General features: G+C 41.0%; 1 protein-coding gene across 3 annotated transcripts in view; it reads left to right on the plus strand.

Moving 5' to 3' along the window:
• TRPV4 (transient receptor potential cation channel subfamily V member 4) overlaps positions 1-18204 on the plus strand; it is a 139846-nt gene that overhangs the window by 22830 nt on the left and 98812 nt on the right. The window contains exon 2 of one of the 3 annotated variants that reach the window (XM_040351657.1): positions 2483-2881. In XM_040351657.1, the coding sequence (XP_040207591.1) occupies positions 2499-2881 (383 nt within the window). In that variant the 5' untranslated portion in view covers positions 2483-2498. Of the gene's footprint in view, positions 1-2482; positions 2882-18204 lie in introns of those variants that run through there. The other 2 variants (XM_040351666.1, XM_040351675.1) reach the window with 2 other exon arrangements.

Here is an 18204-nt window from a genome sequence, read left to right on the forward strand (position 1 = left end):
TAGTTCTCGTACATTCTAGCTTGGATTACATCCTTTGAGGCCGCTACTAGTCACATTTCTGTAAAATCACTTTAGTCTTTTTCTCCTTTTGGCAGACTGAAAAGAAAAATGTCACAGCTGGGTGTTCTACTTTTGGAGAATACATTGAGATATGAGTGACACCATAATGTTTTTAGTTTTGTAGTTCAGCTAGCAAGCAAACACAAAATGTAGAAATGTCAGTCTTGGGTAGTTTCAGTCCAAAGGTCCAGCATCTTTATTCTAACAATAACTTGTCAACATTGTACACAAAAGGCGAGATTTACTAAAACTGGGGAGATTTGCAACATCTGATGCAGCTCTGTATAGAAACCAATCAGCTTCCAGGTTTTATTATCAAAGCATAAATGAACAAGCTCAAGTTGGACGCTGATTGGCTACCATGAATAACTGCAGCAGATTCTGAGTGCTTCAATTTTAGTAAATCAACCCCAAAATGTATTTTCTATTACCTAAATCCATTAAAATTGCATTTTACGCCTGCAAAAATGCACAAAATGTGTTTGTATGTCACTTCCCATGTCATCAAAATGGAAATTATAGTGAAACGTACAGCAAACAGATTTTCTGTGTAATTTGAGGTCATGCCTTTGTAACATGATGATAAAGTGATGTTCAGTGAAAGAACTGTATGAAGAATTCTATAGCTATAATTTAGGTAAATGCTTTTTAAAATGTTTAAATGTAGTTGTCTAGATCTGGGAAATGACATGGTTGCATCTATATATAGTGAAAATAAAAGAGAGCCTGTTTTTGGTGGCATTCAGGCTGTGTTCCCAACCACATATGGGCTTGGTTTGGCTAATGGCTTACAGTGTAGTCTGTAATGAGGACATCTTAGAAAAGCAGCCTGTCAGTGTAGACTTGTCTGTAGCTTTTTAATGTATCATAAATGTGAAACGTACACGAATCAGCCATAACATTATGACCACCCACTATAACCTGTCAAGGTGTGAATTTCACTAAAGACCTCTGAAGATATGCTGTGGTATCTGGCACAAAGCCCTCAGTAGCAGATCTTGTAAGTTGTGAGGTGTGTCCTCCATGGATCTGGTTTGTTTTTCCAGCACATCCCATAGATGCTCAATTGGATTGAGATCTGGAGAACTTGGTGGCCACGTCGGCACCTCAAACTCGTTGTTGCATAACTCAAACCATTCTTGATTTATTTAAACCAGGCGATCTTCCAGTGCCCAGTTGTCTAGTTATGGTGCTCATGTTCCCAATGTAGGTGCTTTTGGTTGTGAACACGAGTCGGCATTTGCACCCTCACCAGTCTGTGGCCATGCAGCCCCATATTCAACTCCTTTTCTCTTGGAACTAGCATTAACTTTTTAAACTATTTGAGCTACAGTAGTTCTATTGGATCGGACGACACGGACTAGCCTTGCTTCCTAAAGTGCATGAGTGATCCTTGGCTGCTCATGACCCTGTCACTGGTTTGCAAGTTTTTCTTCCTTGGACCTCTGTTTGGTACGTCCTGACCACAGCAAACTGGGAACATACCAGAAGAGCTGCAGTTTGGGAATTGCTTTGACCCAGTAGTCTAGCCATTACAAATGCTTAAATCCTTATGCTTGCCCTTTTCTTTCTTTTTTTCTGCTTTCAGCACATCAACTTTAGGGACATGTTCACTTGCTGCCTAATATATCCCATTCAAACATCAGGAGTTAAAAGAAACCCACTGAAAAAGGAGTGAAGTTTACCAAGACAAGTAAGATTTAAGGAACTGACCTCTCCTATTCTTTGGTGTGAATTGCTTTGCCTAAAGGCATTCATTGGCATTTTTGAGATTAGATTATGATGGGGAGATCTTTGGCTGCATATCTCTAACCTCACTCTATAATGGCAGACTTGGGATATGTAAATATGCCATGTGTAATGTGGTCAGGACATGGTATTTATTTATTTTCATATATAGCCACTGCTTCTCTCTCTATATCTATATCTAAAATATATATATAAATATAATTATACGCACACGCTATAATACTGAGGAATCCCAATATGATTTTTAGGCCCACTTTTGGAATTTGGTGGGGCACAGTGGCACCATTTGGTGTTTTTTTTTCTTTTGAGTATTTTTCAGTTTTCTCTCTTTTTTTTTTTTAGCTTGAACTTAGGTTTTTCAAGCACGCATAAACTGGATTGCCAAAAATAACTATGATCTGTATTGCTATTACAAAGCTAATGTTAAAACAGGAACGTGTATTCTGTGACCATCATTTTCTTTAAGTTCTGCAAAATATATTGCATAATGTTTTGCAAAGCTTATTTGAAGAATCAAGCTATGAGGATATAATATAGTGAAAAGGGAGAATAGACTTCAGAAGATGTTTGTGTGTGTCTGTTCCTACCAAAGAGTATGGGTCTAATAGATTTAAACTGTCTGTTTTTGAGGCACTGAATCAACCTACTTTTACAAGGTTTTCTTTCTTTTCAGCAGGTCACAATCAAGCATGGCAGATCCCTCGAGCCTTACAAAACAAAGCGCATCTCTAGATATTGATGAAGGTCAAGGGGATGATGGATCAACCCACAATGACACTTTTCCACTCTCATCCTTGGCCAACTTGTTTGAAAATGAAGAGGCTACGGTACCCACAGAGGTGGTCCGTACTCCACCGCATCCAGGAGATGGCAAGCAGAACCTCAGAATAAGATTTCAAGGGGCATTCAAAAAGGGGCTAGGCCACCCTATGGATCTTCTGGAATCTACCATTTATGAATCATCGGTGGTTCCAGGTCCAAAGAAAGCACCTATGGACTCTTTGTTTGATTATGGGACCTACCATCATCATCCTACCGAAAACCGGCGGAGGCGAAAGAAAATACTTGCAGAGTAAGGAAACACTTGTTGCATGCTGTTGCAAGTACACTGTGTGGTAAAAAATGTCAGCCTTTTTTTTTTTTTTTTTTTCTAGTTTTACATGAAGTGATGTATATTTCCCTGTTAGAGATTCAGTCTCTTTGTTTATAGAAGATGGGTGAAAAAGATCAAGTAGTCAAACCTTTTATTTTTATTTATTTTTTTGAGTTTAGAACTATATTTATCCCAAGCATGTCTGAATTCATTCACTGTTGATTGACTCTACTACTGTAGGGAGTCGGTTTCAAGCATCCATTCTTTTGATAAAATGATTTTCTAAGATTCGTTTTGAACTTTCCCCCTTATAGTTCATAGTCCATAGACTTGCCCCTTGTTTTTGTTTTGTTTCGTTTTTAATCTCATACCAAAATACTAACATTACTGACCTTCTAAACCTTATTCACACCTGCTGTGTCTTTAAAGTTAGGCCCCTTTCACACGGGGCGGATCAGTAATGATCTGCCCCGTGAACCTCCGCTTGCTCAGCGGGGATCGCTTTGTTGATCCCCGCTGAGCCGGGAGATGACAGGGCGGTCCCCGCACACTTTCTATGGACCGTCTGTCCGTGTTCACCCGATCCGATCCGCCAGACGGATGGAAAAGTAGGTTTTTCCTCCGTCACACTTTGGCGGGTCGGAAGTCAGCGGGCATGTCACCGCTGACATCCGCGGCTCCATAGAGGAGCACGGAGCGCCCGTTCAGGTCCGCCCAAAAAACTGGCAGGTGGACCTGAACGGGCCGCCCATGTGAAAGAGCCCTTATCATACACCCAAGGCTATACATATCAAAGTGTATTTAAGGCAAAGAAAAAAAATCAGTATGTCTCTTCAATACATGCACATTTTCCCAGGTTTTATTTTATACCTTTTAATAGACCAAGAGGAAGCAAATGTGACAAAAAGCCACTGCCAATCCAGAGAAGGGTTGTGGATGGAGTTTACCTGCTACCAAGGTTGTGGCATTAGATGATTCTAAACATGTGGCCATTGCTTAAAGGAGTTGTAAAGGCAGAAGGGTTTTTTTTTATCTTAAAGTGGATGTAAACTGTAGTGGATCCACAATGTAGAGAATAAGATTTCCTATCATCTGTGCCCAGTCTTGCCACACGGAGTTAATCCAGCGCTGAGCAATCCTCTTTTTATTGTTCAGTGAAATAAAACAGACTTCCAGATAAAATCAAAGTCCTTGCTTTGAGTGACAGGTTATTTACATATCTCGTGCACTAGCTTGCAGAAATGCACAGCTTCTGTAAAAAGTGCCAATTCACATCCCCCTCCCCTCCAGCTCTCCTAGGATTGGCTGTCTTTCTTGTGTTTTGACTAAATGTTTTCAAAATATGGGGTGATTTACAGTTCAGTGTGATGAGGAAATTCTCCAGTGAACAGCCATCAGAATATACATAGACAAGTGATTAGGGGAGATGTATTTAGTCCGAGCTTGAGTGATGATCTTATTATTGTTATATTGCAGTGTGTGTGTCTGAGGTCACCTGATCACATATACAAAATTCCTATATTACCAGGATGTGTTATGTGGGGGAGGGGTGGATTACTCACTTTTTATACTTGCACCCAGTAAGGCTGAATGAACTTAGGGCTGGTTCACATTAGTGCGCTGTGCGAGATCGCAACTGATTTACACCGCACTGCTGTTCATCTCACATGCGATGCAATTTCAGCCATACAAACTGTATGGCTGAAATTGCATCTCATTTGGACCAAACATGCACAGGACACTTTTTTTTGGTCCACAACAGAATCGCATAGGTGTTCACACCCATGCGATCCGATTCATGTCCTAACTGTCAGTTCGCAGTGTGATATGTGAGCTGAAATGGGGGTGTCATTACTCCCCAGCAGTTTGCATTTGGCATGGTGAACTGCCGTGCGAGTCGGGTGCGATGTGGGAACCCGCAGTGGATTCGCAGGGTTCCCGAATCGCACCAGTGTGAACTGAGCCTTGGTGGGAGCAGTCGGGTGACATTTGTAGGCTGTATGCTTTGAGGCTTGGTTCACACTGGTGCGATTCAGGAACCCTGAAAATCCACAGCGGGTTCCCACATCCCACCCGACTCTCACACGGCAGTTCACACTGCCATATGCGAAACTGCTGGGGAGTGTCATACAATGGTAATGACACCCCCATTTCAGCTCCCATATCGCACTGTGAACTGACAGTTAGCACATGAATCGGGTCGCTTGGGTATGAACACCCATGCGATTCTGGTGTGGACCAAAAAAAGGGCCCTGTGCGTGTTTGGTCCGAATGTGATTCGATTTCAGCCATACAGTTTGTATGGCTGAAATTGTATCACACAGACATCGCATGTGATCTGAACAGCAATGCGGTGCGAATATAAAAAATGTGAAAATTCAGCTCTGGGAAATACAAATAATAATAAAAAATATATGCTAGCCAGCACTAAGAATGAATTCATAAAAAAATTCCGAAAGCATAAGTGAAAAAAGAAAAGTGCGGCGCAAAAGAAAAAATTAACACATATAAGTAAATTTAAATAAAAATATGCCAATGAATAAATGTCCAAGTGTCCATAAGTAGTGTCCTTAAGTGAAAAATCACACAAATAAATCCGGCAGGGGTGAAGGTGAAGAGGAGACACCAGAGGAAAATCCGCCACCAAGGTCAAGATGGACTCTCACCTCATTGCTTCGACCCATAAGAGTCACAAAGCATATCAGCAAACAATTCTCAATCAGGTCCGACCTCCAGATAAATCACCAAATCTTATAGGTATCCGCAGACCAATTTAAAATCACTCAAAGCCGAGTGTAAGCTGTATCAGCATGGTCAGCGTGGTCACAGTAAACAGCGGCAATGATCGAGGTGACGTCCAGCGTAACTCCTCCTCCTTCGTACGCGTTACGTCCCGTGGGCGGGACTTCCTCAGCGTCAGGTGGAGAGAGAACGCCGAACGTCCCCAATGGCAAAGAATATATAACAATAACCTAACTCGGCAGCCAATCGGATCGCTCGCGGATGTGGCCAATAGGAATCCTGGATGGCCAACAACATCCGGTGCAAAGGCAACAGAGTTTTCACAATGGGGACTCGGCAGCCAATCGAGGCGCTCACGGATGTGGCCAATAGAAAATATGCAGTGGACATCAACATCCGGGGCATGGCCCTGAGTCTCGGTTATGCGGAAGTGAATGAAAAACTATAATAGATAAACAGGATCCGGATAACTGAATGGAATAAGGAAATAAAAACCAAACAGTTAAAGTCCAATGCCTCCCAGGGACTCATAAGTTCATTTATTTACAAAAAATATAAAAAAGTGTATATAAAAATACACACCCTTCATATTAATAATTAAAATTTAAAAATATACAAAAAATATATATAAATATATATAAAAATTATATATATAAAAAACGGACGTCAGCCTCGATCATCGTCACTCCTCAATGACTATTAACAACATTAAAATTAATTTAAAATTAATACTTCCTACATGATTAAATTATTACATAAATATAAAAATCAAGTTAAATAAATATAAATATAAATAAACAATTACAAAGACCAATAATACTAACGAATAGAAATGAAACAGTTTAAATCAAACTCAACGTTAAGGCCCCCAGGAGAGGCAACCTTGAGCTCAAAAATCCAGTAAGATTCTCGTCGGCTCAGCTGGCGAATAAAATGCCCCCCCCTCCAATGTCTGGACACTTTTTCGATTCCCCAGAACTTCAAACTTTTAGGGTTGCGGTTGTGATATTGTCTGAAATGCTTTGACACACTATATGTTTTGACACCTCGTTTAATGCAACTGATATGTTCGCCTACACGAACATTGAGGGGACGTGAGGTACGGCCAACATACTGAAGCCCGCAGTCACATTGTAACATGTAAATAACCCCTTCCGTGTCACAAGTAACAAGCTCCTTAATAGTGTATTCACTACTAGTGACCGTTGAGCTAAAGGTTTTCCTTTTCCTGATGTTGTTCTTCGCATGTTTGCATGTGGCACATCTTCCACAGGCATAAAAGCCAGAAAGGAAGTTAAATAGTCTGGGTCTAGGCACAATAGGCGGGTCGATAACCCCTGGTGCGATAACATCACGCAGGGCTGGGGCTTTCTTATAAACAAATTGGGGCCGATCGGGTAGGACAGGTCCCAGGACGGCATCTCCTTTTAACACTGCCCAATGTTTGACAATAATCCGTTCAAACTTTTTGTATTGGATATTGTAATCCAGTAGGATTTTATGATTGATATTTGGATCAATAACTGGTGGGTCAGATGGTTTATCAGAGACAATAACCTCCCTATTCATTAAGCGTACCCTTTCAATTTCTAAATCCATATCCGAGGCAGAGTAGCCTTTCTGAACAAATCTTTTGGCAAGAACCTGTGACTGTGAGACATAATCAGCTTCTATAGTGCAATTTCTACGTAATCGCACAAACTGACCCCTGGGTATGTTGCATAGCCAGAGCCTGTGATGGCAACTGGTCAAAGGTATATAACCATTGTGATCCGTAGCTTTAAAATGGTTCCTAGTTTGCAGCTTAGAATCATTCTTAAAAATCTCCAAATCTAAAAAAGTGATTTTATCACATGAAACTGTCCAGGTAAGGACTATATTTTTAGTATTGGCATTAAGTAAATCCATAAATTGCTGAAGGCTAACCATATCACCCTCCCAAACCATAATCAGATCATCTATGTACCGTTTGTAACATAGAAGCTGTGCGAATTACAGGAATGCAGAGTGTACAGTGGTGAGTAGTACGTGCAGGATGGTGTCAGGATTGTGGCTAGTGTCAGATAATTTTTTTTAATGTCTAAGCCGTTCAGAACACTCCTCCTGATTGGCTGAGACACAGCAGCGGTGCCATTGACTCCTGCGGCTGTCAACCAAAGTCGTTCAGCCAGTGAGGAAAGAGGGGCCAGGGTTCCTTGTCTGAATGGACACACGGAGCTGTGACTCGGCTCGGGTGCACCCATAGGAAGCTGCTGACTGTGGGGGCACTCAATATGAGGGACGGGCCAGAAGCGGCAAAGAGGCACCCGATAAGAGGACGATCTGGGCTGCTCTGTGCAAAATTAACTGCACAGAGGAGGTAAGTACAGTATAACATGTGTTTCTTGTTTGTAAAGTTGTTTTTTTTTTTTTTTTTTTTTTTTTTTTAAATCACTTTAACCTCCTGTATATAGCTCGAGATCTATCGCTGCCATCAGTTTATCTTATGAAATGCCACAACCTACAGTAGGTGGCAGCTAAATTCCATCCACAACTCTTTCCTGGACTGACAGGGGCTGTTTTTCACAACAGACTTTGAAGTTAAAACCTCAGACATGATCTTAATTGCATAGGTACATTGGTTCTGCTGAGCAGCTGCCCAATTACATGCTGACCACAGGGGGTCACATTCTTGGCAATGCTACCATTCACAGAACACCTTGTATTATTTCAATAAATACAAGGCGCTTTCTGATTGGAAGAGGTGGAAAGTTAAGATGGTTTGTAAATGGAAGCCAAGGTAACTATGCAAACAGACTGGGGGATAATGTTGATTGTAGCAGTGAATGATAATAGGCAGTGTTGGAAAATGAACTAGCTTGCTTAAACCAGAACTTCTGCCAAAAATGCCAGCATCAGTGGAAGTGGCCACATACATTCTATATTCATGAGGAACCTAGTATTTTAATAAAGAGAAATTCATAAAGTAGAAAATGCTGATAATGAGTGGGGTGACACCAGTGGAGTGAGACCCTCAATGTAAGGCTCCCTTGGGAGCAGAGGATTGGTGTTTTCCACTAAAGCGAAGAAGGAAAATGTAAAACCAGATTGTATCCTTTGCATTGCTGTGAAGCTATCTGGAAATAGCATAGAGTATTGCAAACAGTACAGTGTATCATAAAAAAAATTCACACTGATTTACTCCTCTTCCTACACAGCTGCTGAATCCTCTCTTTGAGTGAAAGCTGCCTCATTACAAAAGGGTTTAGATGGGGGTTTTTGCTTGACAATGTCTGGTGTCTGTGTTTACCTTGTAATCCTTGTATAGGTGGTTGTTTCCTTCATTGAAGAGTCAAAATGTTTGTGTTCTCAATTTATTTTGGGAAGTAAATCTTCTGTGCTTACCACCAGCTTATTCCACTGAGTAGTCTAAACCTCAGTTTTCATTTCCAGGTCTCCACCTGATATTTTCCAGTAGTCTTCCTAAATTCCTTTCTTCTTTTTGTAGACTTGGTAGACTGTGTACACTGTTCTGTAAAGTGAGACTAATTTATGAAGACTGCGGGGGAAAGTAAATAGAGAGGCGTCGCCCATGGCTTCCAGTAACATTTAGGTGAATTTTTTTATTTTTGTCCATGTTTTAGAAAAACGGTTACACACGCAAAATTGGTTTCCACCATGAGCAAACATCTCCACTAGGTTAGGTTAATCCCCTTAAAAGACGACTGGTTGCATATTCTGCAAAGAGGTTTATATACCACACTACTATAATTCTATTATGTTGTGAACCAGATTCTATTTGTTTCACTTATACACAAAAATGTTACAATGTGTTTACATATACTTTAAAGCAAAATGAAACCCTCAACAAAACAATTGTTAGAGCTTTTTGAAGAGATTTTACTATACAGTACTGTATGTGTATACACGTTTCTATGCTCGGACTATTCACCCTAAGAATTTACATATTCTGAACAGGCAGTAAGGGCTTGTTCATAAAAGATGCATTGAGGCTACACTAGCAGCTATTTCCAGTGCAGGGTCAACACATAGACAAGGAAAAAATGCTTTGTTTCATATGTAGTAAGTTAACGTTAAAGTATTGCATGTAGCATACCTTTCAGCGCAGCATGTTGCGACACAATCCAATCCCCACTGCTGTGAATACAGATGTATTAAAATGTCACTTCTGACATTTCAGTAAATTTCAGTGTATATAATAAAAATGAGGCTACCAAAATACCACAGATGAACTCCCAGACAGGGACAAGCTGAGCATCTGTTTTAAAGTCTCTTTATCATATAAGGCACTTCCCAAACTATTATGTAGATAAGGAAGGAAATGCAGGAAAACCACAGATAAGAAATCAAAACTCTTTGTGAAAGGGTAAGGCTAAGGAACTCAAATATTTGAACAAAGTGACCTTTTTACAGTTCTTTCACAAAGAAATGGAAATAAATGATCTAATGTGCATACCATTACATCAGTCATGTTCCTATGATTAGACTGTTTAGCTACAATGTGTACTATTTCCTAGTAATTTATATTCAAGGCAAGTTATTTCTTTAATGACGTTTGTGGTTGCTATCTCTTTACGTATACTTTTATATTTATTCCCTGTTTTTATAAGAAGGATAGTTATTATTGTGGTTAGGTGTTGGGGAAACATCCTTTTTTAATTTCCAAGAAAATTTGTTAATATACTGTATCACATTTGAAAAGACAGGTAAGATAAAACAAAATATTTGAGCTTCTGACTGGTGGGGGTGGAGATTCTGCAAAATGACAGCTCTAGTTGCCACCCCTGCCACCCACAAGCTGATTAGTGCGGCTAGCAGGGAGGCAACATCTGTTTGCTGGAACTGGCCCACATGACTGACTAAAGTGGCTTGTGGGGCAGCTCCAGTAAGGGTGACTAATGGATGCTTCTTCTTGGCAAGCCATCACTCGTGATCATCTTCAGCAGCTTCCCGGGCGACCCCCTCCCCCCCCAGTAGATTGGTTGACTGGAGCTGCCATTCTGATTCTTTGCTCCACAAATCTAAACCTCATAGTTTTATTATAGTTTTCATTTTCAACAAAATGCTTTAATTTGCTTTCTTTATACGTTTTCTTGGAGACAAATTAGTTTTTTTCCTAGTTGGGGAGAACTACCTTTCTGTAGCCTCCCATAAGTCAATACAAAGTGTCACATGGAGTGGCTTCCAGAGAAAATCAATTCCTTCCAGTGGAAACCCAGAGCATGCGCACAGATGTATGTCAATGCAGAAAGACTGAGGATTGGCTGCTGAAAAAAGATCAGGGAAATGGCAGTATCAATCGGGTGCTTGCTAGCAACACATATTGTAATAAAGGGATGATTAAAGTACACAGGTAGAGAAAATCGGCAGGATGTTCCGCCCCCTTCCTCCTTCACCCGGTGCTAGGCTATTCAAAATCGGCTGGGGTGAAGACACTCTGCTGGATCCTTGGACAGGTAAGTGTCCTAATATTAAAAGTCAGTAGCTACAGTATTTGTAGCTGCTGACTTATTTTTTTTCTGAAGGAGCCTGTAGCTTCGCTTTTTAATCATTTTTTTTTTTTTGCAGACTAAATGGGGGGGGGAATCTGATTCCTCCATCCATGCTATATGGAAATCTTCCATATGGCTATTGTATTTTATTATTATTATTTTTTTTTTAAATACTGTCAAAGTACCTGAACATTGTCCTCAGTCTTCTGGGTTAAATGCTGGATGTCATTCAACCCAAAACCGCCTTGTGAATAATTTGACCAAAAGCGATTTCTTGCAGGGAACGGTGCTGGTTAGGAGGTAAGATTGACACCTGCTGGGGAATATTTATAAAAATTCTGCATACATGTACAGTATGTAGACGTCATCCAAACCTGGCCATAGTAAAAAGGCATCCTCAGTTTAAAGTGAAAAAACAGGGTTATGACTGCAGTAACATACCATAACCCCGGTATTGTTTTTGTTTCAGCTGGCTATTCTCTTACTGATTCACATGATCTGAGCGGCTGATTAGCTGCTGAATCACATTAAGAAGCAGCGGGAAGGGTCATGTTAACACCCCTGCCCCCCATTCCCCAGTCCCTTTCCAGTGGTTTGCAGGCCTTCTTGGATGATTGGTGCGTCTGGGAACTGATCCTTCGTTTGCAGCGGCTTACCAGAGATTAGCCGAGGAAAGATGGCCTCAGCTAAACTCTTATGGTCTAGGACATGGGTGCTCAACCTTTGGCCCTCCCAGCTGGTGCAGAACTACAAGTCCCGTCATGCCTTTGCCTTGGGAGTCATGCTTCGAACTGTAAGTCCTGCAATGCCTCATGGGACTTCTAGTTCTGCAACAGCTGGAGGGCCACAGGTTGAGCACCCATGGTCTAGGGCAGGGGTCTCCAAACTAGGGCCTTCCAGTTGTTCAGGAACCACATTTCCCATCATGCCTTGTCATGCCTGTGAATGTCAAAGTTTTACAATGCCTCATGGGATGTGTAGTTCTGCAACAGCTGGAGGGCCAAAGTTTGGAGTTCCCTGGTCTAGGAGGACCAGAGCGATGTCACTTCTGGTTCTGGTCCGATGTCAACCATACCATTTTTTTTATTTTTTTTAAATATATTTTTTTAAGCTTTTAGATCAATGTTTTTTTTTTTTTTTATCTTAATATTTAGCATTGTAGAAGAGAGATGTGGAGTCTTGTAGAACCCAGATCTCTCCATAAAGAGGACCTGTCATGCTTTATTATTGCAAGGAATGTAGCAATAAAAATAATAATTTATTTTTTCACTGTCCCTTTTAAAAAATAAAAAAAATGTTTTTTTAAGCATCCCCGTGCTTGTGCACAGTGGCGAATAAATATGAAGGTCACACCACACATGTGAGGTATTGCCGCAAACATTATAGCGAGAGCAATAATTCTAGCATTAGACCTCCATAACTCTAAATTAGTAACCTGTAAAATATTTTAAAGTCTCTGGAGATTTTTGAGTACTGTAATTTGGCGCCATTTCATAAGCATGTGCAATTGTAAAGCATGACATGTTGGGCATCTATTTACTCAGCATAACATCATCTTTCATATTTTACAAAAACATTTTTAGTTTGTTTTTTCCAATAAAATAGCATTAAAAAATTTGCTGTGCAAATACCGTGCAGTAGTTGGATTATTTCATAATAAGCATCCAGCATTAAAGAGGCTATCTTGCTAAGAAAAACACCCGAATGACTAATATTGCAGATGCTAATGCCGCGTACGCACGGTCGTTTTTTGTGATGAAATAAAACTATGTTTTTAAAAACTTCATTTAAAATGATCGTGTGTGGGCTTCACATCGTTTTTTGTCTTCTAAAAAACTACCAAAAAAAAATTCGAACATGCTTCAATTTTTTATGTCGTTTTTCAAAATGTTGTTTTTTGTGTCATAAAAAATGATCGTGTGTGGGCTAAAACGACGTTTTAAACCCGGGCATGCTCAGAAGCAAGTTATGAGACGGGAGCCGTCGTACGTGTTGTACGTAACCGCGCTTTGCTAGAGCATTTTCAGAAAACGATGGTGTGTGGGCAACGTCGTTTTTTATGATGAAGTTAGAAAAACTACGTTTTTTTTCATGATGAAAAACGTTGTTTTATTTCATCACAAAAAACGACCGTGTGTACGCGGCATCATTATTGTGGCAAACATTTTTTTTCAGGACAATAACTTGGTGGGGTAGATTAATCTTCACTTTCACAGAGCCAGTTTATGAACATAAGTAAAACAATGGCTGCTTCCATTAGAGACTAATCACAGCAGTTTTGCTTTGTGACTGATTCCATTTAAATGCCTTATGCCACGTACACATGATCGGAATTTCCGACAAAATTCGATGTGAGCTTTTGGTTGGATATTCCGACCAGGTGTAGGCCCCATTGGACTTTTTCTGTCAGAATTTCCGACAGAAAAAATTTGAGAGCTGGTTCTCAAATTTTCCGATGGGAAAAGTTCATGTTGGAAATTCCGATCGTCTGTATGCAACTCCGACATACAAAAAAACACGCATTTTTCGGAATCAAGTGGACTCGTTTTTGGAATCATTGAATTTCATTTTTCTCGGCTCTTTGTAGTGTTGTACACAGGGCCGATCCGCCCTATACGCATACTACGCAAGCTGCATAGGGCCCCGCAACTTAATCAAGACCCCGCTGGGAAGCATGGGGTGTCTGTTTGATAACCAAAACAATTTTGCTTAGGGCCCCAGGGAGGTCAGGATCGGCACTGGTTGGAGGTCAGGATCGGCACTGGTTGTACGTCACGCGTTGTATGCAACACAAGTTTGAGCGAAAATTCGGTCAGAAAAAAATCCACGGTTTTATAGGCGAATTTCTGATTGTTCATGTTGTAACAGTAACACACGGACAAAAGAGTTTTTAGACAGATTACAATAGAGATGCTGTTGATGTTTGTAAGCTAAATGTAAATAGGATTCCATAGACTACTGCCCATTATTTCTGCAACGTTTATTATGTAAAGAGTTTGTTATGACACAATTGGGCTCTAATCTTTTCACAGCAGCCTCTGACACTTTTTCTGAAACTATTTACTTTTGGTTCACAAAGTGTGCTTATCTATAAATGTCATCGCATCTAGCATTCGTAGCATCAAGAAAGTGACTGCTAGGATATGGGAGTTCCAAACCTTTAAGTGTTAATTAAATGATCCTAGAAAGGTCTGGAGTGCTTTTTACTAAACTCATAAATAAGCTTCAAATCCATGTGCTTTGGCACAAACTGTAAGGTCAGCAGATCTGTGAGAAAACTGGTCTGATCACTTTATTCCCAGTGTATGGAAAAAAAAAACGGTATCACGCATTCAAATATCATGTTACCCTTGTTTAAATATATCCCCTCTTTACACATATTGTATTTAATTTCCTGTACTTTATTTTGTACACCAAAGTAGTGGACCCACTATTGTTAGTGCTTAATGCAGAAGGTGCTCATTCAGTACTCCATAATCTTAAATGTTTTTTTTTTCTTCCTATAAATGTTTTCTGCAGCTGATGCAAGTTACTTGGTTGATAGTTGATGATTTGAGCCTAGGTTCACACTGCTGCGAATTCAAAATCGCGGTAAAATGCGCGATTTTACTGCGATTTCGTGGCTGCAATTTTGCCGCGATTTCGGCCGCAATTTAATGTAAATCGCGGCCCGAAATCGCAAAAAGTAGTACAGGAACTACTTTTTGAAATCGCAGATGCGGCGTCGCACTGATTAGGACAGTGCCATTGCCGCCGATTTGAGATGCTCAGATCGTTCCAAATCGTACCCAGTGTGAACCAGGGCTAAATCACAGTTGGGAAATATAGCGTGAAACCACATATAAAAAATAAATACAATTTTCCCTCTTTTGGAAAATGTACATGATTCCCAGTATTTCAGTTTTCTCTTTTTAGAATAATCAATGTATTACTTGTAATGAGGGAATTGTACTAATTTTAAATGTTTAAATGTATATCTGCTTATTTAGTTGCCACCCACGCAACACGTGTGTCCCAGCAAATAGGGTGGGCTTAAACCCCCCTTATTATGCACATACAGTGCCTTGAAAAAGTATTCACACCTTGAAATTTTCCATGTTTTGTCATGTTGCTACCAAAAATGTTAATGTATTTCATTGGGATTGTATGCGATGGACCAGCACAAAGTGGCATGTAATTCTGAAGTGTAAGGAAAATGATAAATGGTTTTAAGATTTTATTTTTTTATCAATATGTGAAAAGTGTGGCGTGTGGAGTCCACCTGTGTGTAATTTTATCTATATCATACAGCTGTTCTGTGAAGCCCTCAGTTTGTTAGAGAACCTTGGTGAACAAACCGCATCATGAAGGCCGAAGGAACACACCAGACGGGTCAGGGATGAAGTTGTAGAGAAGTTAGGTTAAAAAAAAAATATCCCAAGCTTTGAACATTTCACAAAGTGCTGTTCAATCCATCATTTGAAAATGGAAAGTGTATGGTAAAACTGCAAACCTACCAAGACATAGCCGTCCATCTTAACTGACAGGCTGTGTATGGAGAACATTAATTGGGGAAGCAGACAAGAGGCCCATAGTAACTCTGGAGGAGCTGCAGAGATCCACAGCTCAGATGGGAGAATCTATCCACAGGAAATCTGGCCTTTGTGGAAGAGTGGCAAGAAGAAAGCCATTGTTGAAAGAAATCCATAAGAAGTCCCATTTGCAGCTTGTGAGAAGCCATGTGCGGGACGCGGCAAACATGTGGAAGAAGGTGCTCTGGTCAGATGAGACCAAAATTTCACTTTTTGGTCGGGAGGGGGGGGGGGTCTGGGTGATTGCTGACGAAAAAAAACAAGTGTAATCTCTTCTCTCCTGACGCGAGATAATAAGCGGGGGTTAGGGGGGGCCCTACGAGTGTAATGCAAAAAAAGAAAAAACGGGAGGGGGGTCGGCCGGGACTGTAAAGGGCCCTAGGGGACCATTGGGCCCCTTACAAGTGTAATGCAAAAAAAATGGGAGGGGGACCAGCTGGAGACCATCGGGCCCCTTACAGGTGTAATGCCTGTCCCCCCCCCCCCCTGATGGCGGCCCTGGTAGTGGCAGCATCATGTTGGGGGGATGCTTTTCTTCAGCAGGGACAGGGAATCTGGTCAGAGTTGATGGGAAGATGGATGTAGCCAAATACAGGGCAATCTTAGAAGAAATTCACCTTCCAGCAGAACGACCTTAAAGGGGTTGTAAAGGTACAGTCCCCCCCCCCCCCCAAATAGCGTCCTTTACCTTAGTGCAGTCCTCCTTCACTTACCTCATCCTTCCATTTTGCTTTTAAATGCTTTTAAATATTTCTTCTGAGAAATCCTCACTTCCTGTTCTTCTGTCTGTAACTCCACACAGTAATGCAAGGCTTTCTCCCTGGTGTGGAGTAACGTGCTCCCCCCCCCTCCCATGGACTACAGGAGTCAGGATGCCCACTAACACACAGCTCCTTTCTCTATCTGTAACGTAGAGAGGGTCCTGACTCTCCCCTGTAGTCCAAGGGAGGGGGCAAGCATGACACTCCACACCAGGAAGAAAGCCTCACATTAATGTGTGGAGTTACAGACAGAAGAACAGGAAGTGAGGATTTCTCAGAAGAAATAAGGACATTTAAAAGCAAAATGGAAGGATGAGGTAAGTGAAGGAGGACTGCACTGAGGTAAAGGAAGCCATTTAGGAACAAAATTGTACCTTTACAACCCCTTTAAAAATACAGCCGGCGCTACAATGGAATGGTTTAGATCAAAGCATATTCATGTGTTTAGAATGGCCCAGAATATGTCACTCTCCTAGATGTGCAAACCTGGAGACTTACCCCAAAATACCTGTAGCTGTAATTGCAGGGAAAGGTGGTTCTTCAAAGTATTGACTCAGGGGGGCTGAAAACAAGTGCACGTCACACTTTTCAAATGTATCTACTTCACAATTATGTGCCACTTTATGTTGGTCTATACTCTTGCATAAAAACAATTTAAAATTTTTGGTTGCAACACGACAAAATGTGCAAAATTTCAAGGGGTATGAATACTTTTTATTAAGGGCAGCAGATGTTTCTATGCTAAGAGCACGATCTCTGCACAGTGGCTGAGCTGGCAAAGACCACTCCTGTTCTCTAGTAATGATCAGGAGCTGGCAGGACTGACTCCTGATCGCTGTGACAGCCGATCACAGGGATCACGTTATCCAACAGGCCATCCTGTTTCCTTCTCGGGTATAATAGCCTAGCTAAAAGGACGCTACTTCAAAAATGTTTAAAAGGGCAAAAATCTTTTGTTTTGTTTTTAGCCATTTGACTGCAAGTTTGAAATCCGATTGGACTCGGTTGAAAATAATGCACTATTTTTAAAAATAAGAATTCTTATCGCGTTTATGGTTTGTGGATTGAAACTATTTTAGTAAAATACCATATATACTCGAGTATAAGCCGACCCGAGTATAAGCAGAGGTACCTAATTTTACCACAACAAATGGGAAAACGTATTGACTCGACTATAAGCCTAGGGTGAGAATGCAGCAGCCACTGTAAGCGGAAAAGAGGGTCAAAAATGTCCATTTGCACGCTTCACTGTGCCCAACCTCACTGTGCCCATTGCCACCTCACTGTGCCAGAGTCGGTGTACCTGAAACTTTTACAGGCTGCGGGCGACGTGTCCATTCATTGTTTAAAAGACGAGGTCTCCTCCTGGTCCCGTTCCGTGATGGGCGTTTCCCAGCAGCCTATCACGGACGTCTTATCATCCTCGGGCTCAGTTTCCCAGCAGACACTGTGTTCAGTCTATAACAGACGTTCCCTTGTCCGAAGATGAAAAGACGTCCGTGATTGGCGGTACACTGAACACAGTGTCTGCTGGGAAACGCCTATCACTTCACACTAGCCCGAATCCAAAGTGCAACTATGGAGTCTGACTTTTTACACTCTATGACATTGAAGTCGTATCAAAGTCGGACCAAAGTAGTGCAGGAACCTTTTCTAAAGTCAGACAGACTTTTGTGTAGTATCAGTTAAGACGACTCTCATAGGGAAACCTTGGATTTCACATGTCATCCAACTTG

Source organism: Rana temporaria, chromosome 1, assembly GCF_905171775.1.
Source record: "Rana temporaria chromosome 1, aRanTem1.1, whole genome shotgun sequence".
Classification (NCBI taxonomy): domain Eukaryota; kingdom Metazoa; phylum Chordata; class Amphibia; order Anura; family Ranidae; genus Rana; species Rana temporaria.